Source organism: Corythoichthys intestinalis, chromosome 9 (genome assembly GCF_030265065.1).
Source record: "Corythoichthys intestinalis isolate RoL2023-P3 chromosome 9, ASM3026506v1, whole genome shotgun sequence".
In the NCBI taxonomy this organism is placed as follows: Eukaryota; Metazoa; Chordata; class Actinopteri; order Syngnathiformes; family Syngnathidae; genus Corythoichthys; species Corythoichthys intestinalis.
The window spans coordinates 31,380,623-31,406,998 of NC_080403.1; the positions used below are offsets into that span (position 1 = coordinate 31,380,623).

Genomic DNA, 26,376 nt, shown 5'->3' on the forward strand with positions numbered 1-26,376 from the left:
GCATGGCGCTCACTCACCTTCGGGCCCCTCATGTACTATATGTAAGGCTTACTAGATGTCTAATACACCTTTTCCACTCAGCGGTACTATGTAATTTAAATGCTGCACTGATTTTCACCAAGATAATATGTCCATTCCTTTCTATATACATTACCGTGGTAATCCTTTAACATCCATGACAGACATCAGAGGAAATAAGTCAATACGAATATTGGCTTCTCAAGACAAAGTTTGTGTTTGGGGCAATGTATTCGCTCGCAGACGTCATATTCATGAGTCAAATGATTTTAATAGAAAATAGTTTTATGTTAAAGTTGGCAAAATAACTACTTGTAATTATAGTCTTTAAAGTGTGATTCGCTAGTTTAGTACATTATGTGAATTCAACAAACTAAAATGACAAATGGATTCATAATTTGTATTTTGTCTCGATAGGGTGAAGCTTTGCGGCAGATCTTGGTCAACAGATACTATGGGAATGCAAAATCTGGACAGAGGAGAGATAGTCATACACCCTTCAGCAATGGTCCAATATCTACTGGAGGACAGGGAAAACCTCTCACAGGTGGGCATTGTGATAAAATGTGAAAATTAAATCATTATAACTGAGAATACCAGGATATGTAGATTGACAAAATCAGAATTTGTTGAACTTCGCTGCTTGAGCAGTCAGGGTCACTTTTGTGCTTGTGTGTTATGATCATAATGATAAGAAAGACACAGGCATCTAGTTGAGGAGACGTGTTGCATATACAACTTTATAGCCTACATCTGCAGTGCAAATAAATCTTTATGCATGTATGTATGTATGTAGTTATTATTTATTTATTTGTTTGTTTGTGACTGTAGTTGTCAGCCCTGGGGTCGGTGGGCGAGGCGAACTGAGTTTAGCAGAGGTCCAGTGCCACTTGGATAAAGAGGGAGCTTCTGATCTGGTTATTGACCTCATCATGAATGCTACCAGCGATCGCATCTTTCAAGAAAGCATACTGCTTGCAATTGCCTTACTCGAAGGTGGAAACACAGTCATCCAGGTACGCAGGGGGTGCTGTGTTCAAGAAAGTGTGCAGAATGGTAAATGAGACGTAGTAGTGGAGTTCAACATTTGCATGTCCAAGCCTGGAATTACTAAGCTTGGAATCGTATTTTCCCAGGAAGAAGCATGTATACTATTAACAAGTGACTGTTGCTTTGCAGTTTTTATAATGTAGTTGTCAATAATTTATTAAGCCCTCCAAAATGGACCATCATGCAGCTTGAAACTAGATGCTGGAAAAACATTCAGAATGTATCCAAATAGAAAAGAAAAACATTTGAAAAAGTTGTAAAGGACAGGAAGTTCTGCTATGAGTGGAGTGGGTTCCAACTACAAGAGGTTCCTACAGAAATATACAATATACACTCACCGGCCACTTTATTAAGTACACCATGCTAGTAACGGGTTGGACCCCCTTTTGCCTTCAGAACTGCCTCAATTCTTCGTGGCATAGATTCAACAAGGTGCTGGAAGCATTCCTCAGAGAGTTTGGCCCATATTGACATGATGGCATCACACAGTTGGTGCAGATTTGTCGGCTGCACATCCATGATGTGAATCTCCCGTTCCACCACATCCCAAAGATGCTCTATTGGATTGAGATCTGCTGACTGTGGAGGCCATTTGAGTACAGTGAACTCACTGTCATGTTTAAGAAACCAGTCTGAGATGATTCCAGCTTTATGACATGGCACATTATCCTGCTGAAAGTAGCCTTTAGAAGATGGGTACATTGTGGTCATAAAGGGATGGACATGGTCAGCAATAATACTCAGGTAAGCTGTGGCGTTCCAACAATGCTTAATTGGTACCAAGGGGCCCAAAGAGTGCCAAGAAAATATTCTCCACACCATTACACCACCACCACCAGCCTGAACCGTTGATACAAGGCAGGATGGATCCATGCTTTCATGTTGTTGACACCAAATTCTGACCCTACCATCCGAATGTCGCAGCAGAAATCGAGACTCATCAGACCAGGCAACGTTTTTCCAATCTTCTATTGTCCAATTTCGATGAGCTTGTGCAAATTGTAGCCTCAGTTTCCTGTTCTTAGCTGAAAGGAGTGGCACCCGGCGTGGTCTTCTGCTGCTGTAGCCCATCTGCCTCAAAGTTCGATGTACTGTGCGTTCAGAGATGCTCTTCTGCCTACCTTGGTTGTAACGGGTGGTTAATTGAGTCACTGTTGCCTTTCTATCAGCTCGAACCAGTCTGGCCATTCTCCTCTGACCTCTGGCATCAACAAGGCATTTCTGCCCACAGAAGTGCCGCTCACTGGATATTTTTTCTTTTTCGTCCCATTCTCTGTAAACCCTAAAGATGGTTGTGCATGAAAATCCCAGTAGATCGGCAGTTTCTGAAATATTCAGACCAGCTCTTCTGGCACCAACAACCATGCCACGTTAAAAGGCACTCAAATCACCTTTCTTTCCCAAACTGATGTTTGGTTTGAACTGCAGGAGATTGTCTTAAACCATGCTACATGCCTAAATGCACTGAGTTGCCGCCATTTGATTGGCTAATTAGGAATTAAGTGTTAACGAGCAGTTGGACAGGTGTCCCTAATAAAGTGGCCGGTGATCGTATATTAGCACAACTGTTGAATACACTGTATATACAGCTTTATAGTAGAGATTGTGCACTTTGTGCCGTTTTGTATTGCATGAACAGATGCCTTGCATAATATTCTCATCTTCGGGATCACCTGACAAAGCCTGACTACCCAGAGAGTGCAGAAAAAGTACTCACATGACTCCTGTTACATAAGCTGCTGCCGGCCCTGGGTATGATGCCAGTAGCTTTGGCCTCCTAACACTTCAACTGGACTCTTAAATGGGTCATGCTTTGCCAGTGAAAAGAGGGCAATAAAAGGCCCAGCCTGTCTAAGGCCTAAAGGCAGAGTCAGGAGATTTCAGGAGCTCTGGTGCTACTTAAGCAATAGACACTCCCAATAGCCTCCCTGTGCACAGTGAACTCACTTGACTTGTTGACTGTGCACTAAGGTCAGACAGAGCACAAAGGGGCTAGCTGTCCTGTAAAGTTGCTTCTTCCGTATATTTTGTCATGGATCTGCAGCTATTGTTTAGAATCTAAGGCAATGGTAAATGTTCAAAGTTTTAAAGTAACACTTAATAACTTTTTAAACCTTCATTAAACATATTTAAAATTTTTGTGATTAATGCAAATTTTCAACATGTTACAGTTTTCTGTCAGGAATTTAATAAGCAATAAGCAATCTTAATATTGTGTGTTGTTACTTTTTGGAAAACTAAACAAATGTGGGTACTTATGTTGTTTCAGAGTTTAGTCTACCTTAGGTGTTATAGAACTCCTTATTTGACGTGGTGCTGGCACAAGTGAACATCGGGAGATCGTGTTTGTTGTGGAGAGAATTTACGACACATCAGCAGATGCATCACATTTCCCTGCCTTACATAACGTTGGGTTGCCTTGCCCCTTTTTAGGACAGAGGGCTTCTTGTCCGATGCGTGACAAAAACATAGCCACAAGGTTCGCCTGGGAGGTTGATGATTTGCTCTTGGGTTTAAGCATGACGACAAATTTTGCGCAGAGAAAGAACAAAGATGATGATTTATAGTCGCTCTGGGTCACATGGTGTAGAATTGTACTTTCTGGAAACAACATAAAGGTGTGTTGATTATCATGGCTTAACGCTGTCTCACCAGCCTAGCGATAGGGTATACCAGTTTTAGTTTAGTTTTTTTTTTTTGTTAAGGTTATGTAAATGAGTAAACTTCCAGGCTCAATTGAATTGTGCCCAGATAAATATTTATAGCAGGTATTACTGATATATGGTAATTAATAGGGGTGTGACAAAATATCGAAACGGTGATATATCGTGATACTTTGTATCCCAAAAGGTCATCGATATGCTCCTGCCAAGAATCGAGATATCGTTTTAAAAAGGTGTCAATGTTTAATTAAAAAAAAAAAAAAAAAAAGGAACCAACAAGTTGCTACCAAAATTTTCCACCATAATAGTGTCTCAGGTAACTCTAAGGCTGCCATTGACGGTGCTCGACGTCCAATCCATTTAGACTCCATTCGAAATAGGGCTGCAGCTATCGATTATTTTAGTAGTTGATTAATCGATGAACTATTTAGTTGGAGTAATCGGATAAGGAAAATAAAAATTAAAATACCTGAGCTGAGCCTCACACGTTATATAAAAAGAAAAAAGAAAAAGAGAATCTATTTACAACAAAAGAACAATTAAATAACTTAGATAGCAAAAGTCCGCTAGCCTAAATGCTATAAAATGCCAACGCTTTTTACAGTGCTCTTAACAAATGGCTCAGACACATATTCCCACAAAAAAATGGCTAAATATACCTCTAAACTAAATTATGAATGCATTCAAAAAAGATCATTACCTCAAACAAGAAGTTAAGCTTATGTTGGTCTTAACAGGGAGCAGATGGATTCAGCCATGTGAAATGAGGTAGACTAGAGGGCCGTGTATCCACCCAAATCAATATAAATAAATGCAAACACTATCAAAACAAACCATTACAACGCCACTTTAATTAAACGAATACCCGAAGCAGCAAATTTTAATTTGAATCTTTTTTTCTAATTGAATACTCGAGTTAATCGATTCATTGTTGCAGCACTAATTAGAAACCAAAGCATTCGCAGTCATTCTGTCCGATTTTCGGTGAAGTAACTGAAAATCAACCGGTAAATGACCTTAAATGACCCAAAATTGCCTGGCATTGGCTGCCAATGACGGCCATAGACGTTCAATCCGTTTGAAGTGGGAGGGATGGCAAACATTCGCTGCTACCCTCCCAGTTCAAATGGATTGGACGTCTACAAGTGATAAACTCATTCCAATTCGCAGCAGAAGCTTGTTTTTCTGTTTATTGTTTGTTGGTAGAATATGTACCAATGTATGACCAATGTATCGATAATCGTTGTATCGCCATATCGTCAGATGGTTATCGTGAGCTTTGAACCGCAAATCGTATCGTATCGTGAGGTTCCCACTCCTACTAATTAATCAGATATGTTTGAAATAAAATCAGTCAATTATTCTCATTAGTTTCTGTCTCGCAAAATAATCTGGCAAATTTTAACACGACAGTATTATTTTCAATAGGCATGTGCCGGTATGAGATTCTGACGGTATGATAACCTTAAGCTGAAATATCATGGTATCACAGTTTTGCAATTACAGCTTTAAAATGTGTTACTTTGAGATATGTGGATTATTTTAAAAAAAAAAAAAAAAAAAAAAACTTTTCCATTGAACAGGATTTTTAAGACATTTTCAAAACATATTAGCAAATTGGAACATAATTACAATGTTAAGTTAAAAGAAAAAAAAAACACAAAATAACTGAAAGATTCTAAATAAAATTAAAATAAATGCAATCCTTTAGGTGAGCCTAAACCCACAGCCACAGCTCAACGTTATTACCACCAGAACAAAAATAATTATTTTTCATAAAACTCACGTGTGTATGACTTGTATCATGTTTACATTATACACACTTTCTTTCTTTCTCAACACAGACAGTTTACCACCGCAAGACACACAAAAAAAGTTGGGGTTAACTCTCGTGGCTGGTAGGAAACTTTCATGACAATGTTTACTAACCTGTAATTTTGTATAAATGCGAAGTCAATATTGGAGGTATTGCCTCCTCGGCAGCCACCCTCCGCAAACATGGTTTATATGTTGGTTGGCCCTCCTCCTCTAGGCCGGTGCCGTCTGTAAATTTTCTGTAGTAGCTGAAGTATTCCCATACCAGCGATTTCGTTTTCTTTGACAGGGGATAAAAGCTCAGGAGTTTCACCTCCTCCAGCCATAATGTAGCACAGCTTACTCACTGACACTGAGCAACAACCAGTGGAGGAGGGTTGAGCCTTGCAGCTGCAAGCGAGGGATTACTCCCTGCATTTTTGGGACATAAAAAATAGCTAATGCCATAGGGAGGGTCTGACAGAAATTTCTTGCGGTTTTGAAACCATGTGTAATTTTCAACCATATGTAGTATCCAATCTGTTTGTGTCCTCAATGCCAGAAAACGATTGGGGTTTTTTTATTCGCTTTTTTTTTTTTTTTTTTTAATGCTTTTATGTTTTACGGAATGTGTGAAAGATTTGATTTTTAATATAATAATAGTAAGTCTTAAGTTAGGCCTGAACGATATTGGAAAAAACTATTGCTGCGATTTTTTTGGGGTTTTCGATATATTGCGATATTATATTGCGATATTAAAAAAAAAATGTATATATATTTTTTTTTCAAGAAATTTTCACAAGATGACTTAAATAGCTGTTTGGAAAGACTTTAGATGACTCACCATCACCACAGTGTACAGTCATCCCTTGTATTTCGCGGTTAATGGGGACCAGAACCCGCCGCGATAAGTAAAAAACCGCGAAGTAGCGCACCCCCCCCCATTTTTTATTTATTTTTTTTTTTTTGTGTGTTTGTGTTTTTTGTGTCCAATGTATTTATTCAGATTTAGCATTGGAAAGAGATACATATAAGACATGTTTTTTTCTCACTTTTCCCCCCAAAGTGATTTAAAAAATGTATATAAATAAATGGTTTTTAAGCACTTCAAATGTCATAATTATGATACGTTTTAAACATAACTGTCCAACCAAATCATTTTTGAACAAGAATAAAGTACTGTAGCAGATAAATGCTTGGCTTTATTAAATGCTTCTGTTTATCTACTTTAGCTGTGACCGTTGAAGTGACATGTAGAAATTTCACACTCCTCATGATCACTTCTGGCATTTAAATGTCTCCAACGTCCCCACAGTACACACATTCATTCCAGCGCGGCTTCCTTGCAACTGTTTAACAAGTTAAACGATGATTGACAGATGCCTGTGTGAAGTCTGCTTCTTTGGCCAGATCAAAGCCATCGTTGTGCTGCAGTGACTGAGAGGATCAAAAGGCTGGGAGAGGGAGGGTAGGAGGCTGTGCGCAGACCAGAAAGTGAGGCGTATGTGGATCAAAAAAAAGAAAAACTAGCGCACGTGCTTGCGATGGGACTATCGCGCACACACACATCGCGATGGCGATGTTTAAACGATATATCGTTCAGGCTTATCTTAAGTAATCTTTTTTTTTTTTTTTTTTTTTTTTAAGTGACAGTGTGGTTGTAATAGCAGTTGAACTTTTCCACTTATCTGTACCCCCCAGCAACAGCTTGGTACACATGCTCGAGGATATACTTGGATGCTAAAGAGATCAAAACAGTCTGAGGAGGGTGTGCGGTTGTGTGTTTTGTTACGTAACAAGAACAACGTAGACACTCTTCCACGCCATCTTCGCAACATGACCTCAGATCCTGTCACACGAGAAAACAGGTGCCACCCTCTTACTCAATAGGCTTTTTGTGGCTCCCTTTGGTCTTCTTGGTATGATTTACCACCCACCACTTTCACCAACCCACTACGCCGATTAAACTTCAATTTACAGTCACAGTACTTTTGAAAAATAATTTAACCTCTGGTCCTTAGTCGTACATGTATCGTCTAAATATTTTACACAACACAGAATAAGCCCCTCTCCATGAAATTTTCATTGTCACTTTGATGTGGTGTGTAATAATGTACATTCTGCTGTGCTACAATCCTGGAAAATCGGTCAGCTGTTAGTCAATTATATGGGTTCATTTGCTTTAAATCGAATGATTCCTAATCAGATCACTTGTGCACCCTCCATTTTAAAGACAGATTCACTTAATTCATTAAATGTTCTGCAATCCACAGTACTCAAGTCAAATGACAGCACACATTCACATTATAAATGTCATATCAATTTTCTGCTTAAATTCTGTGTTAGTTTATCATGTGATATTTAATCTGCTACACTTTCAGAACTTGTTTTTCTTTGATCTATCTTGTCTCAATACACTTTGCTGCTGCCTTGGAATAATAACTTCCCAAGCTTTTAAACAGAATACGCTGAGAGAAAAATACATTTATTTACCCAGACCTACATATTTTACAAACAGCTCCTCCCCCCTGTTAAAATCATTAAATGATTGATGTTAAACAGTAGGATAATTGATTAATCCCATATTAGTGTATTTTTTTTTTCTTTTCCAAAATTTCATAAATCCATTTTTTTTTTCTTTAAAGAACTTTACTAACCATATTTTCCGAAAAGTACACAAAGCTCAGAAGAAACCAATGATGTAAAAAAGAAAAATAAAAAGTCTGGAAAACTAAAAACTCCCATGTGGGACACAGTAATCGCTCCTTAACTCCATGGAGAAATTGCCGTATTTTTCGGACTATTAGTCGCACATGAGTATAAGTCGCACCAGCCCAAAAATGCGCAATGAAAAGGAAAAAAACATATATAAGTCGCACCGGAGTATAAGTCACATTTTTTGGGGACATTTATTTGACAGAATCCAGCACATATAACAGATATGGTCTCTTGAAACGCAATTTAAAATAAAAATACAGTAGAGAATAACCTGTTGAATAAGTGTACAGTATGATAATGTTATATGATGCACGAACAACGAAATGCGAACGTGGGCGATATGTTAACGTAACATAGCTATTAAGAGTTATTCAGATAATTATATCATAAAGAACATGCTAACAAGTTTACCAAACCACCAATGTCACCCCAAAACACCAAAATACATGTGAAATTATATAATATTGTGTTAATAGTTTCACACATAAGGCGCTCCAGAGTATAAGTCGCACCCCCAGCCAAACTATGAAAAAAAACTGCGACTTATAGTCTGAAAAATACGGTATGTAAAATCTGCCACAGTAATTCTATTGTTTCTGTGTAGAAAAGTAAAAGCAAACATAGCAAATAAACCTACCGTATTTTTCGGACTACAAGTCGCTCCTGAGTATAAGTCGATCCAGCCATAAAATGCCCAACGAAGAGAAAAAAAACATATACAAGTCGCACCGGAGTATAAGTCGAATTTTTGGGGGGAATTTACTTGATAAAATCCAACACATAGAACAGACATGTCATCTTGAAAGGCAATTTAATATAAAAATACAATAGAGAACAACATGCTAAATAAATGTACAGTGTACAGTGTATGATTAACGAAATGTGAATATACTGTCCTACATTACGGCTCGGTCCTGGCTATACAGCGAACTCCCAAAAGACAATGCTGGACGTCCGTATAATTTGCTGAATCAATTTGGTCCTCGATAGAAAACAGGTTTGCATCAACGTAAATAAATGATAAATAGGTACTATTAGCAATAAGTAACAGGTTAGCATGCGTTCGCTATCATTAGCACATCGTTCAAACAACCACACAACTGGCTCTAAGTGTCCGATCGCGGGTGGAAAACACACAACAACAACAGAAAAGATGATACACGCAGGCGTTGCCTTTGTAGAGATGATTTAAAAGCATAAACAATGAAAGTAGGTTCGCAGCCGTCTATGCTCTTTTGCTAACTCGCCCACTCACTCACTTACTCACTCAGAGCTACGTAGCTGTCCGTCTTCTTCTGGCGTGTGAGCACTCTTCATCACATAAACAAGTGCGAGTGCGCCCTCATATGGGCGTGAAAGCGCCACAAACTAAATGCATCCATTTCAAGATAAAAAAGTCAATAATACAATTGAACATATACTGCCAAAGGCAGAACGCGAACGTGGCCATAGCTATAAAGAGTTATTCAGATAACTATAGCATAAGAACATGGTAACAACTTTACAAAACCATCAGTGTCACTGCAAAACACCAAAATAACATGTGAAATTATATCATAATGTGTTAATAATTCCACACATAAGTCGCTCCTGAGTATAAGTCGCACCCCCAGCCAAAATATGAAAAAAAACCGCGACTTATAGTCCAAAAAATACGGTACTGTTAATCCAATCTGAAGAGATGTTGATTACTCTTTATGTAGTATGGTAAATAATATGATTGCCATGAAAGGGACACTCAAGCCATGTTGATGGTAATACATGAAATATGTTGGAAGATGCGTGCTGAAAACATTTTCACTTAGAACAATTACTGAATATCTGAGTTGTCGCAAGAAAATCTTTTTCTTTGTCAGAGCTGCCTGGATTTTTGGACGGGGCTAAATAGAAGGGTAGGATGATGTCACCTGGAGTAACGCCTTCTCGCCTGCCCCTGCTACTACCGTATTTTTCGGACTATAAGTCGCAGTTTTTTTCATAGTTTGGCAGAGGTGAGTCTTATACTCTTGAGCGACTTATGTGTGATTATTTACGGTCGGGTTGGGCCGACTTCTCGCTCGCTAGCTTTTTTTTCTTTTTTTTTTAAAATAAATAAATATTCAAATATTTATACTAAAACATTGTATGGATGTTAAATAAAATAAAAAATTTGGATGAAATAGGGAAGGCGCTGTCCATGCATGCGCATGTGAACGCAGTGGCTCTCTTTCAATCTTCCCCTCCTGCGCCTTGCAGGCGCCCTCAGCGAGCATCCTGGTATTTCCTTTTCGATATGGAGCAGCTATAGGAGTGAAAAACAGACTAAAGACAGGGGAATTGAAAAGTGAACATTTGCAGGAGTGGGATATGGAAAGGATTCAAATTGATTGTTGAAGGTGCTATACTGAAACCTGTGTCTGCCTTGCTGGATGTAAACGAATGTGGCGCATTGGTCTCATACGAGAAATATATTTAAAACCCCTTAATGCCGTATGTGGCGATTCGGCATCAAAGTGTTTCCGCTCAAAATGCGGCCAAAATACCGTCTGTCTTTGTTCACTGATGTATTGCAAACACATGCCTAGGAACCTATTTCAAGCATTAGTTTCAGTCTGGTCCGACCAGAAACGACACCACATCCTTTGCCCGGACCGCGATGTTCAAGTTGTGAGTCAGGTCCAACCTCTCGTCACCTACCTGACAAATTCTTCCGATTCAAGGTAAGTAAGCTGAAATAAAAAATATGTACCGCCTTATTGTGTACTTGTGTCGCTAACACGAGGAGATAGTTTCTATGACGGGTATTTTTGAAGCGCTTTGATGATTTTGGTTTGTCGCTTTTACGCCACAGCCTGCATCAAAGGAAAAGCACCCCCCCATGTCCCCCGCCACCCCGCAAACGTAAATGCGCTGTTTGTCGGCGGTTTGCAACACTCGCACGCCTTTTGTGTATAAACTATCACTCTCGTTATCATCTTTAAACATTACAAAAGTAATGTGTTGCATAAAAAAGGGCATTTGTTGTGATTATTTTTCTGTAGAACAAAAAAATGAACGCATCCTTTGTATGCAACGGTGCACACGTGTGCCTCCATGTCGTTCCGCTTTTAGACACGTTTTATTTAGACATTGCCACACTTATCTGTAGACATAACAAACATAACGTGTTGCATAAACAATGTAATTTCTATTCATTTATTTCTCTAATGAAAAATGAACACAGCATGTGCTGATAACTATCAAACAGAAGTATATGTATGTTGATGGTTTTCACCACATTTTATTTTGAAATTATAACCGTAATTTCTGTTCCTTATTTTTCTGCAGAAATACAAATGGACGTAACGGCTTTTTACGCTAAGCAAGCACATCGGACCAACACTCCTCCTGTGGAGAGTGATGAGTGTGCTCTCAGTGAAAGTGAGGGCAGATGCTGATGGGCCGCCTCATCCACCTCCAACCACCAGTGCTGCACCTGCAAGTGCTATTACAGTACATCGAAAAGAAACAGGATACCTTGAAGAACTGTAAAACAGCAGAACTCTGCAAAACTTGTTCATGTTGTACTGGTCCAGTATAACTCGAATTCCGATAGTAGCAGATGACATGATCCGAGACAGATGGGAAGAAATAAAACACTTCATTTATGTGACAACATGGCACCCAACAAAGCTTCACAAAATTAGATTACTAATTGACACGCTCTCCCTCAGGACCAAATGGTGTGTGTAGATGAGCAAATGGTTCCTTTCAAGGTCAGATTGAGCCTAAAACAATACATCCCCTAAAAGCCATACAAATGAGGATACAATTTTTTTGTGCTTTGCGACACAAGAGGTCTGGTGCACTCATTTGATGTATTCACAGGGAAAATAGATCCGGTACCAAGCCAACCAGACATAGGAGCCAGTGATAACATTGTGCCAAATGCTCAAAATGCGCGGCAACATTGCAAACACCCAAACTGTAAGGGGCAGAGCATTTTCAAATGTGAAAAGTGCAGTGTACATCTGTGCTTAAACAGAAACAATAATTGCTTTTCTGAATTTCACAAGCAGTGAAAAAAGATGTATCAATAAAAGTGTGTTCAGACCTGAGATGGGAACATGTGCCTTTTTTGCCATTTGTTTTACTTAACTGCCTGTTGTCGCTAATCGGCATCATACTTAAATGTATGCCTATTTCATGGGCTATATTCAAATTATCACTTTCAATTTAATTTAGCATCTATTTGAAGGTAAAAACACACCCAAAACATTTTTTTTATTATTGGAAATCAATTTAGGCATTAAGGGGTTAATGAACTTTTCCAGCGGTATTTCGATGTGTAAATGCATTTATAATTATCTTAAAAATATGCAGACTATTTAAACATTAAGAAAACTTGTGTTTTTTTTCTGCCAACTCCAGGAGATTAAAATAAATGTCAAATCCACTATCCGCCTGTTAGACACGCAAATATAAAAGATATAAATATTTATTGAATACCCATCTTCCAGTCTTCTTAACTGGGAGAATTCGTTACAAACGACAGGCTTTAATTTGTTATCATTATGTGTATATGCACTGGCATCGTCACAAACGTGATCACGCAAAACGCAACCATGCATTGCATCCCTGCATTTCCTCCTCCTCCTGAGTCCTAAAAAATCCTAAAATTCTTTTTTTTTTTTTCGTGGTCGTGCCTACAAATGAAAAATTCGGGGTTTTTCGGGCTCTGGCAAGCAAATCAAGTTAATTGATCGGGCTCGGGCCGTGTCGGGCTTTAATACACGCGGGCTGGTCGGGTCGGGCTGGATTTTTTAGGCCCGATCTAACTTATAGGGTCATGTAATGTTAGCATCCCGTACACCTATTCAGCCTGTTGTTCTCTATTGTATTTTAAAGAGCATACGATAGGAGAAAAAAGTCTTAAATAGCATTATTATGTGAATTAGAATCATATTTTGAGACGATTCGACTATATACAACAATTTAGCAAAGCGCAGATGACGAGAAATTAGTCTTTTAATCTGCTGGTTAGCCACTCCTACCATTATAGGGCTCTAGCGTCCCCAACAGGTGGATGACGTCAGCGGGAGACTGGGCTCATCGGTTTTACTATTCAGCCCATTGAGGGGGTATTATTCAGAACAAGGAAAACACGACGAAGAGAGCCGCAAAATGTCATTGTTTCAGTCTCTCTACTCCAATATTTTTACAGGATATTCTTTTTATCCAAGTATTTGTTCCCAATAGCTAAATAAATGGCTTGAGAAGGACCAGTCAGCCCTTTGAGGGGGAACTATTCACAACGAGGAAAACGCGACGAAGAGAGCTGCAAAATGCCATTGTTTCTGTCTCTTTACTTCAATATATTTACAGGATATTCTTTTTATCCAAGTATTTTCCCCAATTGCTAAATAAATGGCATAGTCATGACATATAACAGTCTTGTGCTAAATGGAATATGAAATATTAAAAATGCACTTATTCAGGACGACAGGGCAAAATTACTCCATAATGGTCAAAACTGTCGACTTCACCTTTACTGTCGCACGTCCTGAACAATATTTTATGACACCTAAACCGGACGTATGTCATTTCCCTTCCCCAGCTTCGGAGAATGTAAACAAACCAAGAGGCGTGACAGCTAGCCGACATGCTAACCCGAACCGAGTGATATTTCAAGGTCTTCGAAGCGGAAAATCACACATAACTAGCCCGGATTATTTGACCTGACGACTGGGTTGTCGATTGTCTTCGCAGATCTGCAAACCACCCGGCAGAGAGCAATTTAAAGTTCGTTCCCCGGAGGAGGGGCGGCTGCAGTTGTTGTGCAGCTAATGTGCAGCTAATGTACATGAGGAGAGCTTTTTATATACCTATCAATGATCAAACGTAAGTAGTCCTATATTTAAAGAAAGTTTGTAGTGTTTACTTTGTAATCGCTGTATTCGTATTTGACATAATACAAGACAAGATGTTTACTCACTTCCTCGTAAGTCCAATGGTCCCACAGTAGTAGGGCTTGTTTTGGCCAATATCCACGGTAAATGGGAACCTTTTGAAACTCCAAAAAGGTGCACACACCTCTCCCTCATAAAGCAAGATTTTTCTGCAGCCGTTTGGCTGGCGTGATGCGAAAAATAAACGTATTACTCCGTAAAATCAGCTGAATCCTTAGTCCTCATACACAACAGTACGGCTGTTTAGTGAAGAGGACGCCTTCACCCGTACACGTCACAGCGCCCTCCTCCTCAATGCAAGACTGAAGCCGGAAGTCACTCGTTTTCATGGCGCGGGATTAAAAAAACTAAATAAATATAGCGATCGCTTCCACACACATCCAAGCGGTCCATATCATTCAGGAGCATAAAATGCCGCGTGTATTATGAAATAAACATGCTTTTTCGTGTCACATGCGCTTTAAATTGCCTTTCAAGATGACATGTCTGTTCTTGGTGCTGGATTCTATCAAATAAATTTCCCCCCAAAAATGCGACTTATACTCTGGTGTGACGTATGGTCCGAATGCGTTATATGAGAAGCTGTCAGTGGCTTTCCGCCAGGCGCAATTGCAGCTTCCTCATTTACTCCGCCAGTTAAGCTGTGCCGACAAGTTACAGCCCCCGATGTCCCAAATACATCTTGTCTGGCATGTACAGTAAATGTGTTTTACAGTATGTTATTTGGGCTTTGTGTAGGTGAGACAAACGACCTGTAGCGAGCAACAACGCAGCGTTGCTGCCAAGCAGCTGTGTGTTTTTCTCCAGTTACTCTGTTTCCTCCCGCATCCCAAAAACATGCATGGTATGCTGATTGAACTCTCAAATTGTCCATAGGTGTGAGTATGTGCGTTAGTGTCCATGTGCCCTGCGACAGGCTGGCAACCAGTTCAGGGTGTACCCTGCCTCCTGCCCGTTGTTAGCTGGGATAGGCTTCAGCACCCCCGCGACCTTTGTGAGGATAAGTTGTTCAGAAGATGAATGAATGAATAAGCATGGTTCTTAACAACACTTTTATTTGACCCAATCTAAGAATTGATTCACGTTGACTTTGTCTGGAGTGCCCCTTTAAAGAGATTCACGAACATAAAGATTTGTAGTTCTTAAAAGATATGTCAGTATGAGTTATGATAATTTGATATTAAAATCCCTCTTGATGTTTTCGTTTTTATAAAATTTGTAAAATGAGTTCATGTAGTAAGTTGTTGTTGTTCACGTCGCAATGCTCCCTGGGCTGTGACGTAAATGGGTGGCACTGCCGGGTTCTCAGAGTATGACTCTTTATTGACACAAACATGTCATCTGTTCAGCCCTTTCAACCTGAACCTGAGCGGAACATTAATGAGCAGGACAGCACGGTCGATATTTCACAAAACGAGCACCAAAAGCAAAATGAACAGGAAAGACTGGATGAGACGAGAGTAGGACAAAACCGTAGTGTTCATGTGGCAAGTTCGTCTAGTGACAGCAAACACTCTCCTGCTCTAGTAACTGAGCAGGAGAGTGTTCGCTGTCAAGATGTCCAGTTTTTGTTTGCAGAGCTTCACAGTAAACTATTGTGTGATCAAACTTATTCCAATACAATTATGGAGATTGTTAGCGTCCAGTGCTGTCGTGTACTTTACAAATGATTAGGATATACAGTGAAACACAGCAGTTTGATTATTTTTGCAGGTAGCCCATGCATCACAGCACACGAAAAACTTTGATGCAGTTTGCCTCAACCGAGACGTCTAAAGTACTGCCTTACCCGATCGGAACAGGGTCACCAACCATAATTTTTAAAAAGTTATTGTTAAATTTATTTGTATTTATTTTTTAAATTAATTAAAATTAAAAGCACTGTCCAGATTGATGATCGCCCTGCTGGTGTTCTCAGATTTCGTGCCCTTATCAAATGTTGGTCCCGAAGCTTTTGTGGCAGTAAATAAGCACTTTTTAAATTCAATTGGACTCATTAGCCAAAGGTGCTAAATAAACAAGTTACATCATAAACAAGTTACATCATAAACATACATATGCAACATGAATACGGCGCAAATAAATGATTAGGACGCATAAGCGACACAGAAAACGAATGAATGAATGTATTAAACTTAGTTTGAATGCCGGCTATTCGCATCATTTGCTGGCCAACGAATTGTAATAAGAGGACTGACGTGTCTTGATTTATACTTCAAGCACGTTCACTGCATGCAGGTAGCATTCAAGCCACACTGTTTAGGAACATTAACACCACAAGGAGCATGTTATTTTTCTCTACATCGATAGTATAGTATTGTATATTGTTTATTGATCTATTGGCTGCAATCAGTAACTCAAGTCCTCAGATGAAAACCAAATAATCTGTTACGCTCTGCGAATGCGGAAGCAAGGTTGGACCCCAAAGCAGACAACAATAACAGAGCAATTGCATACAAGGGTTTATTGAACACACACACAAAAAAACACGCAATCGCGAAAAGGGAGACAAAAAAAAAAAAGGGTTTGTGACCGCAGGTCGGGATCAATTTAAAAACCTAAGGGAAACCCGCGGTGAGAGGCTAAATGCCGCAAAAGCAGGGTGAAAACAAATAATGCACCCAGATACTTGTGCATTGTAGAAGATTCCAAAACGAGGGCAGCAGACCAACGAAGAAAACAAGACAAAGATGCAACTAGCAATGAAGGGGTCAAGAATACAAGTTTTCTAATGGCAGCTTTAAATACATCGCTGATGAGTAGGAGTGGGAACCTCAGGACACCTCATGATACGATACGATTCACGACACAATACTCACGATAACGATTATCTCACGATATCATGAAACAGCAATTATCGATATATTGGTCAGAAATTTGATATGATATTCTCCGATACAAATGTTGAAACGAAAAGACAAAAAAAGATATTTCAAAATAGAAAGATTTATTAAACAGTGACAACTTTTCTGTGCAACATTGGTGTAAAATATAAATCTCCTGCAAATTGTGGACCTGCACATATAGAGGAAACAAACCACAACCAGTAACAGTGCTGTAGGTGTCACTCAGCAGTTGAGCTTGGAGTGGGACAATGATAAAATTGGTGGGTTTTTTCTTTCGTACATGACCTTTGTTGCCAAAAGCATTGGTTTGAGCACTTCCACCATCTGCTTCAGCATTTGAGATGTCGGACTCAGTCAGTCACATTCTTCCTCACCTTAAAAACAACAAAATAAAACAAAAAATATTAGCTACTTAATAGCATTTGAGTTGAAATCCGGATTTAAAAAAATATCAATTGAATGTATAGAAATTAAAAATGCAATGATTACCTATGTTTAATATGTAGGCTACATTAATTATCATGCACATCTCCTTATATATCTTGGACGCTATTCAAACCATTTTTATTGCTTATTGTATCAAAAATGCAGTACTAACAGTTTGTGTAGTAAACTAGATGGAAAGTGGTTCTCAAATATTATCAGATAAATCAGTAAATTCTTGTAGGCTTGTTCGATATTCATTTTCATCCAGTTTAGGGTCCTGGTATATTTTATATCATTCAACACCAAATGTCATCAAAATAATACATGTAAATTAAAAAATCAATTACATTGCAAAACTTAGTTACCTCGTGATGAAAGCGAAGCAGTGAGGAAATCCGGTGTCCACTTCGTCACCAGCTGCCAGTGAACCTTATTTTTGTCAGACAATTCTTGCATACAGCAAAGTCCTTGTTCACCTTACTTCCTTTCTTGTTGGTGTAAAATTTAAAGTGTGTCCACCAGAGGTTGCGCTAGACTTTTTCGTTGTCTGTCATTTTGACTGACAGGGTCATAAAAATCCGGTCATAATCTATTTTTACCCGTCACTTAAATTTTTAAAATGATGATAATGACATTGTGGTGACCCTTTGTTTGGCATAATTCACCTTCCGTACTTGTGTGTCCATTTGGCGGAGCGCGTTACCGGCTACGACACAGTCACGTGACAGAGACACTTAAGAGCCGCGCGCGGTCCCCTCACTATCCACTAGCTCTCGCTATATGATTGGCCGAAGAGTCGAAATGCTCTCCCGTGAAATGCCTGTTTAAAAATGTTCCCGTTGTTACTTCTTGCATTCGCTTATAAGTGCCCATTTAAAAAGGAAAAGCGATGGATGATACTACACACAGAGCGTATTATTAACAATTGTTAAAGTTGTATAATCATATAGCGAGAATAAGAAACGTCACTGACAAGCGCAGGCCCCCGCGAGTGGATAGTGAGGGGAATAGGATAGTGCGCCTACAGCTAACAAGACTCTTAACATTGCATACCGCTTCAACATATTCAATAGTATTTAGTTTTCATTCATTTTAAATTAATATTCTGTCCGAACAAGCTTAACAGAGAATCCACACCGTGCCATCACACATCAAGCAGATGAATATGTAACTTTTTGTCCGCAGTGACAAAAACAGCTGACTGTGGCCCCAGTAGGTAGGTAGCCTACCATATGTAGCATATGGAACAATGAAATTAACAGTTCACCTGCTGTGGCCTGAACGTAGTCTCACACTTTCCTCCTGGTGCGCATGGACTTGAATTGCATGCCCGCTTGTGCAGTCCCTCTTTTTTTCACCTCTTTTATCAACACCATCGTCGTTTTGGGGCTTTTTGAAGAAACTTCGGACACTCAGCTGCCTTGACATTTTTCAGAGTAAGGCCAACGACGTCATGCATCAAGAGAGACAATAGCTAATTAATATGCTCACTCGCCACCCTGTGGTCTGGGGTGTGAATTGCAACCGGTCAAAATGGCGGATGGACTTCAGTTTTTTCCGTCACCGTTTTAAAAAATTGGTCAACGACGGAAAATATTCGGTTAACGCGACCCCTGGTGTCCACAGTTGTGATTTGTAGCGATATTTTTCTCACCTTTTCCTCCACCGTCCTCACGAAGCTTTTGTATTTTTTTTCAACCCATTTGGAACTTCCTCTCTTCTTCTCTAGACGACTTGTGCGCACTTTACCTTCACCGCCACTCCTGAGTGCCTCTAGTGGACCGCCAAGGAATTGCTCAACAAACATTGAGAAGTTTACAGCATCCATACTCCATTGTCCGGCCAATATGTCAAATAAAAGTATCGGTACTTGGCGGGAGCATATCGAAAAACCGATCGGTTTGCAAAATATCGTGATATATGACCGTATCGAGATATTGTCACTCTCACTGATGAGCTGGAATTGAATCCAGGTACGATGTCGAGAACTCATCCCACAGCACTGTAAAAAACAATCTGACCAGCAGCAGAATGTGACAAAATCATGCCAGTCATCATACTACAGGAGCTAGCTTCGCTAATATCGAGCACAGCTATTCTCCCAGTATCCCCCCAACCATGTCATCACCCCCAGCATGCATTGCGCATGTAAAACATGGTGTCTTCTCTTGGACAAAACCTGTAATAAATATTATAAAGTTAAAATCAATTGCAATATTTTATTTATGTGTTTCTAATAACATATTTTAGAACAAGAGAAAAATCGCGGCTAATAAAGCCTCCAGTCTTTATACTCGTGGATCCCTTTAAGTATTTAGGAGTAAATTTCACCTAAACTATAAAGATCTTGGTATATAATTCATCATGGTTGTTTGTTGTTGTTGTTTTTTGGGGGTTTTTATGTTTTTTTTTTGTTTTTTTTTTTTTTCCAAAAAAAATACTGAATTGATTTCCTCTTATTGAATTATTTCATATTGCATAATTTTATATGAACCATTTTTGTCCTTAAATTGATTCATCCACAAATGTTCACATGAATCGAATCATGGTTAAAAGGAATCATTACACCCGTAATAGGTACAATGTAAATTGATCAATTCACGGTGCATATATACGAATAAATATATACATAGAGTATCTATTAATAGCACTGTCACCAGCAAGCATTACATCAGTCTACACAGCACACACTACTTTGTTCAATCTTAGCACATAAAAGTAGGGTGGGTTCAGGTTCAGGTTTCCGTCTCTGCTATCCTTTCCCTCTCCCTATTAATCAGCTTCTGTAAGCTGATGTAACAGTGTTAGCGCTGAGGCAACGGCGTGCCTTTACTGTAACCACTCAGCTGATTACAGTTCTTATGTAAGGTGGGATTGTTGAGAAGAAAATAGGACAGAACATATGAGCCCTGTGCAGGAGTACAAGAGATTCCTGCATACAATGCCATTAAACAAGATACTTCTCCGTATCGACAGCTGTAATGCAACATGTCCACCTGACTTTGAATTTACTACAAATGTTTAAATAATGAGTGGACGAACATTGGCCTTGTTGGAACAGTTGCATAATTCTTAACCACATTGGTGTTACGTGGTCTGAGGTCTGGGATCACAAAAAAATGCTCTGTTAATTCTGACTCTCTGCACAGCAGTGTGTAAGCATGTGACTGCGAGTGCAGCATGTGTCTGTTTGGAAATATTTCTTTAGCAGTGTGTAGGACAGTTGTCTGATAAATGGCTAACATTTCCAAATCATTGGTAACTGCATGCAAATTTACATGTTGACCTTGTTTGTTTTTCCCTCTTTGCTTATATGCATCCAAATATTAATGCCCAACCAAGGAGTCAAGGCAACGGGAAATGTGTAAAAGGTTTTGTGAGAGTAGTCTTACACAGGATGTTTGGAAAGTCACTTTGTCATACTGAAAATACATGTTTTCCTTTCTGTACTTCTATACTAAAAATATCGGCTAATCAAAATCAAAAGGGCACACCATGACTTTACCAATATGCTTTAGATAGGATATTCATTCATTATTTACACTGCCTATCCTCCTCTCAAGTAACTATGGAATGTTTAAGAACAAAAACGGAATGGAATTTCCCTGTGCAAGAGTAGTCATGCCCACTTAACATTAAAACATCATGTGTTGCTTCCAAAATTTGATTATGTTCATTTGTCCCAAAAATATGCTTATAACATGGGTTTTCCCCTCAGCCTTGAACTGAACCCTTCCTAAATTTCCTTAATAACATTTTTTACTAGGTATTTTTTGCTCTATTGGAATCAAAATATGATTAAGGTTTAACACATGATGACTTACCAAAAAAGATGGTAGATTCCTCCATTGGAATGTAGATACGTGAACAGTGGTACCACGACATACGATCGCTTCGACACACGATCTTTTCGACATCCGACGTAATATTCGACTCGCCATTTGTTTCTACATCCGACAACATGCTCAAAATACGACGATTTTTGACAGCAACACAGTTTCTTTGTTTTGCCGGAAGACGGACGCACGGCTGATTTTCTTATGAGAGAAATCAACATAGGATGCAAAATGGTTTAGGGCAGGTGGAGAAAAAAAGAAAAGGTGACTGTTACCATTGAAATGAAGATGTGAATGATAGCAAAATATAAGCATGGTGTGTGCATCCATGAAGTGGGTCGACAATAGGGCCGGAGAATGTCGATCTCGGCCGGCGGTCCTCCTATGTTCGTCTTTACAGTCTTTATAAGTTAAGGTGAAAATTCTCATTGTGGTAACATCGCCAAAGAAATCGCCAGCATCGTCAGGTTTCTAATCATTTATTCCATCAACTCACCTAGTGCCCGCTGCCGTTGACACCAGGATCAAAACAGAAAGTAAGGTAACATCAGCCCTGCGCTGCATTCAGGTACAGCAAAAAAAAGTCTGCCACATTACAACTAAATTCGTTACGTTATTACAGGTATATTTAGGGCTGTCAAAATTATCGCGTTAACGGGCGATAATTAATTTTTTAAATTACTCACTTTAAAATATTTGACGCAATTAACACACATGCCCCGCTCAAACAGACTAAAATGACAGTACAGTGTAATGTCCACTTGTTACTTGTTTTTTGGTGTTTGGCACCCTCTGCTGGCGTTTGATTATAGAATTGATTATAGGTTGGGTTAGTACCATGAGTGAGCATGGTGTAATTATTGACATCAACAATGGCGAGCTACTAGTTTATTTTTCGATTGAAAATTTTACACATTTTAATAAAACGAAAACATTGAGGGGTTTTAATATAAAATTTCTATAACTTGTACTAACATTTATCTTTTAAGAACTACAAGTCTTTTTATCCATGGATCGCTTTAAAAGAATGTTATTAATGTTAATGCCATCTTGTGGATTTATTATTATAATAAACAAATACAGTACTTGCAGTATGTACCATATGTTGAATGTATATATCCGTCTTGTCTTATCTTTCCATTCCAACAATAATTTACAGAAAAATATGGCATATTTTATAGATGGTTTGAATTGTGATTAATTAATTTTTAAGCTGTAATTAACTCGATTAAACATTTTAATCGTTTGACAGCCCTAGTATTATTATCATTATTATTATTATATTGTTGTTATTCTGATTTTCATTCATAATTTATTTATCGGGGATTTAGTGTAGGTTTTTGGGCTGTGGAACGAATTAATGTAATCATAATGTATTCTTAAGGGAAAATCCTGCTCGACATACGACCATTTCGACATACAAACAAGGCCCTGGAACGAATTAACTTTGTATGTAGAGGGACCACTGTATATTACTTATGAAAAAAGTTAAGTAAAAGAACAAGAAAAGTAGGAATAAATATTGGTAAGTAAATAGTGGTTAAAAATGATGCTTTCTGATGGTGGGAGTAATGCTTTAAAAAAAAAAAAAGTTGGCAACTGAAGATTGAGGCACTACTAATGGCTACAATAACATTTCATGGTTTTGTCCTATAATAAATGTTAAAAAAAAAAAAAAAAAAAAAAAGTAACCTAATATGATTGTATGTACCAATAAAATTATAAATGTGTTTTAAAAAATCACTTCTTGGTGTTGAATTTGCTAATCTGTATTAAATATTATTTTTGTTTTTGTAGGGTAATATTGTGATTGTTCTATATAACACCCTTGTGTGTATACATACACTACTGGCCAAATGTATTGGCACCACTGCAATTCTGTCAGAAAATGCTGAATTTCTCCCAGAAAATGATTGCAATTACAAATGCTTTGGTGGTAATATCTTCATTCATTTTGCCTACTATGAAAAAACACAAAAGACAAACGGAAAAACAATAAATCATCATCATTTTACTCAAAACTCCAAAAATGGGTCGGACAAAAGTACTGGCAGCCTTTGAAAAGTCATGTGATTCTTCTCTAATTTGTGTCATTAACAGCACCTGTTACTTACCTGTGGCACATAACAGGTGGTGTCAATAACTAAATCACACTTGCAGCCAGTTAAAATGGATTAAGGTTGACACAACCTCTGTCCTGTATCCTTGTGTGTACCACATTGAGCATGGAGAAAAGAAAGAAGTCCCAATAACTTATCTGAGGACTTGAGAAGCAAAATTGTGAGGAAGTATGGGCAATCTCAAGGCTACAAGTCCATCTCCAAAGACCTGAATGTTCCTGTGTCTACCGTGCGCAGTGTCATGAATAAGTGTAAAGCCCATCGCACTGTGGCTAACTTCCCTAGATGTCGATGGAAAAGAAAAACTGACGAGAGATTTCAATGTAAGATTGTGCGGATGGTGGATAAACAATCTCGACTAACATCCAAACAAGTTCAAGCTGTACTGCAGTCCGAGGGTACAACAGTGTCAACCCGTACTATCCGTCAGCATCTGAATGAAAAGGGACTCTTTGGTAGGATACCCAGGAAGACCCCACTTCTGATCCAGAGACATAAAAAAGCCAGGCTTGAGTTTGCAAAAAGTTACCTGAGAAAGCCACAAACGCTTTGGAGGAATGTTGTCTGGTCAGATGAGACTAAAGCAGAGCTTTTTGGGAAAAAGCGTCAACATAGAGTTTACAGGGAAAAAAACGAGGTCTTCAAAGAAAAGAATACAGTCAACTGAGGATCCCTGATGTTTTGGGGTTGCTTTGCTGCCTCTGGCACTGGACTGCTTGACCGTGTGCATGTCATTATGAAGTCTGAAGACTACCAACAAATTTTGCAGCATAATGTAGGGCCCAATGTGAGAAAGCTGGGTCACCCTCAGAGGTCATGGGTCTTCCAGCAGGACAATGACCCAAAACACACTTCAAAAATCACTAGAAAATGGTCTGAAAGAAAGCACTGGAGACTTCTAAAGTGGCCGGCAATGAGTCCAGACCTGAATCCCATAGAACACCTGCGGAGAGATCTGAAAATGGCAATTTGGAGAAGGCACCCTTCAAATCTGTGACCTGGAGCAGTTGGCCAAAGAAGAATGGTGTAAAACTCCAGCAGAGCATTGTAAGAAACTTATTGATGTATACCGGAAGCGATTGTTCGCAGTTATTTTGTCTAAAGGTTGTGTTACCGAGTATTAGGCTGAGGGTGCCAATACTTTTTTCCGGCCCAGTTTTGGAGTTTTGTTAAAATGATAATGACTTTTTTTTTTTACATTCTCTTTTGTGTTTTTGCATTGCAAGCAAAATAAATTTTTCTACCAAAGCATTTGTAATTGCAATCATTTTCTGTGAGAAATTGAGCATTATCTGATAGAATTGCAGGGGTGCCAATACCTATGGCCAGCAGTGAATATATGTATTTATTACACTGGAACACATATCGTTTTGTAAGGATCGTATAGTGTCCAAAATTGAAACTGCTTTGAAATTTGACACAAAGCACATGCAGTTTAATTTTTAAATAATTTATTCATGCATTTGCTTACTTTGGAGTGCTGACAAAACTATTTAGGCATTGCTTAGTAGTGGAGTAGTCGTTCGCGAACCTTAGAGGTTGAGTTTGATTCTCCACCCTGATGATCTTGTTTAAGTATCCTTGAGCAAGATATCAAACCCCAAATTGCTCCTGGTGCTGTGTCATCAGTATGTGAATAAGGGATATAGTGTCAAAGTGCTTTGACAGCCTTTAAGGTGGAAAGTTACGATACATATGTAACTCCAGTTAATCCTTACTTTCTCCAAAGCCAATGACTACACAGACATCTGTGAGTTTGTTCCAACTTCTGTGTTTCCCCTATTTTGGCAGTTATGTTAAGAGTGTTGTTATCCTTGCAAATCTTTGTATTTCAAAGCATTTTTAGAAACAGGATATCATGAATTTCACCAAAAACAACTCAATGCGACTGTTTTTCTAAATGTCCCCAGCGCTCGTTCTACCAGCGGTTGACAGGGGACAACAAGTCAGAGAAATTCTTCAAAGTGTTTAATGAGCGGATGAAGCTGGCCCAGCAGGAAATTAAGGCCACTGTGACTGTGAACACCAGTGATTTGGGCAACAAGAAGAAAGATGAAGAACCTCCTGACAAAGACACGCCAGCACGCAACAAAGGTTTGTTGTCAGAGATTAAAGTTAAAGGTGTGACTATTGGCTCACATTGAAAGAGGCAATTTTGTCATTGAGGTCATTGATGTACAAAAAGGTTGCTGGCAGAGGTTTTGAGATAAAAAGGGTACAAATAAAATAAAAAAAACTTGATTGACTAATGATTTTTAATAATTGTTTGCTCTAAACATAATGTATAGATTTGGATTTCTAGCTTTAAGAACCTCTGTAAAATATTGACTATTAAAAAAAAATGCACGAAAGCGAGTCATTTTGACAATTTATTGCTTGAAGATAATGATAATCTGATTTTGATGACTCCCATTGTTGTGTTTAGTCAAGGATGTGCCACTTGTGGCTGTGGTTACTGAGGAGGTGAAAGAGCAGCTCGTTGAAGCCTCAGCTGCCACCAAAAAAGCCTTTACAACATACCGCCGTGAGATTGAAGCTGAAGAGCACCAAGCAGCTGCTGACGGCTCCTCTACAGCAACCGCTGACAAGGGCCAGGAGGATGGCGAGATGAGTGTTATCATCACCATCATGCAGCCCATCTTGCGCCTTATGCAGCTGCTGTGTGAGAACCACAACAGAGATCTGCAGGTCTGTCAACACATTGAAGCACTCAACAATGAGATTCACATTTCTGTGCCGATTTTTTTTTAGTCCCAGACCTTTTTTTTTTTTTTAATTACCACACTCATTTGTGTAGAAATGAAACTTGGTTGAAAATAGGCACCGTTTGCAGAACTTCTTGTTGCAGCTGTTTCCATGTCTGGTAGGTCTCAGTCTGGTTTCACTATGAGCTGCGTGTTGTTATTCATGAATTTCAGCTTGTTCTAGTGAGGTAGACGTTTTCATGTAACGATTCCATTAATGCAAAATGATTAAAA

General features: G+C 38.8%; 1 protein-coding gene across 15 annotated transcripts in view; it reads left to right on the top strand.

The window, feature by feature from the left end:
* The window catches only part of itpr1b (inositol 1,4,5-trisphosphate receptor, type 1b), a 130,308-nt gene that overhangs the window by 54,054 nt on the left and 49,878 nt on the right, over positions 1–26,376 (top strand). For all 15 annotated transcript variants that reach the window (XM_057845338.1, XM_057845340.1, XM_057845342.1 and 12 more), the window contains 4 exons: positions 436–565; positions 850–1,034; positions 25,309–25,492; positions 25,824–26,086. In XM_057845338.1, the coding sequence (XP_057701321.1) occupies positions 436–565; positions 850–1,034; positions 25,309–25,492; positions 25,824–26,086 (762 nt within the window). The remainder of the gene's footprint in view (positions 1–435; positions 566–849; positions 1,035–25,308; positions 25,493–25,823; positions 26,087–26,376) is intronic.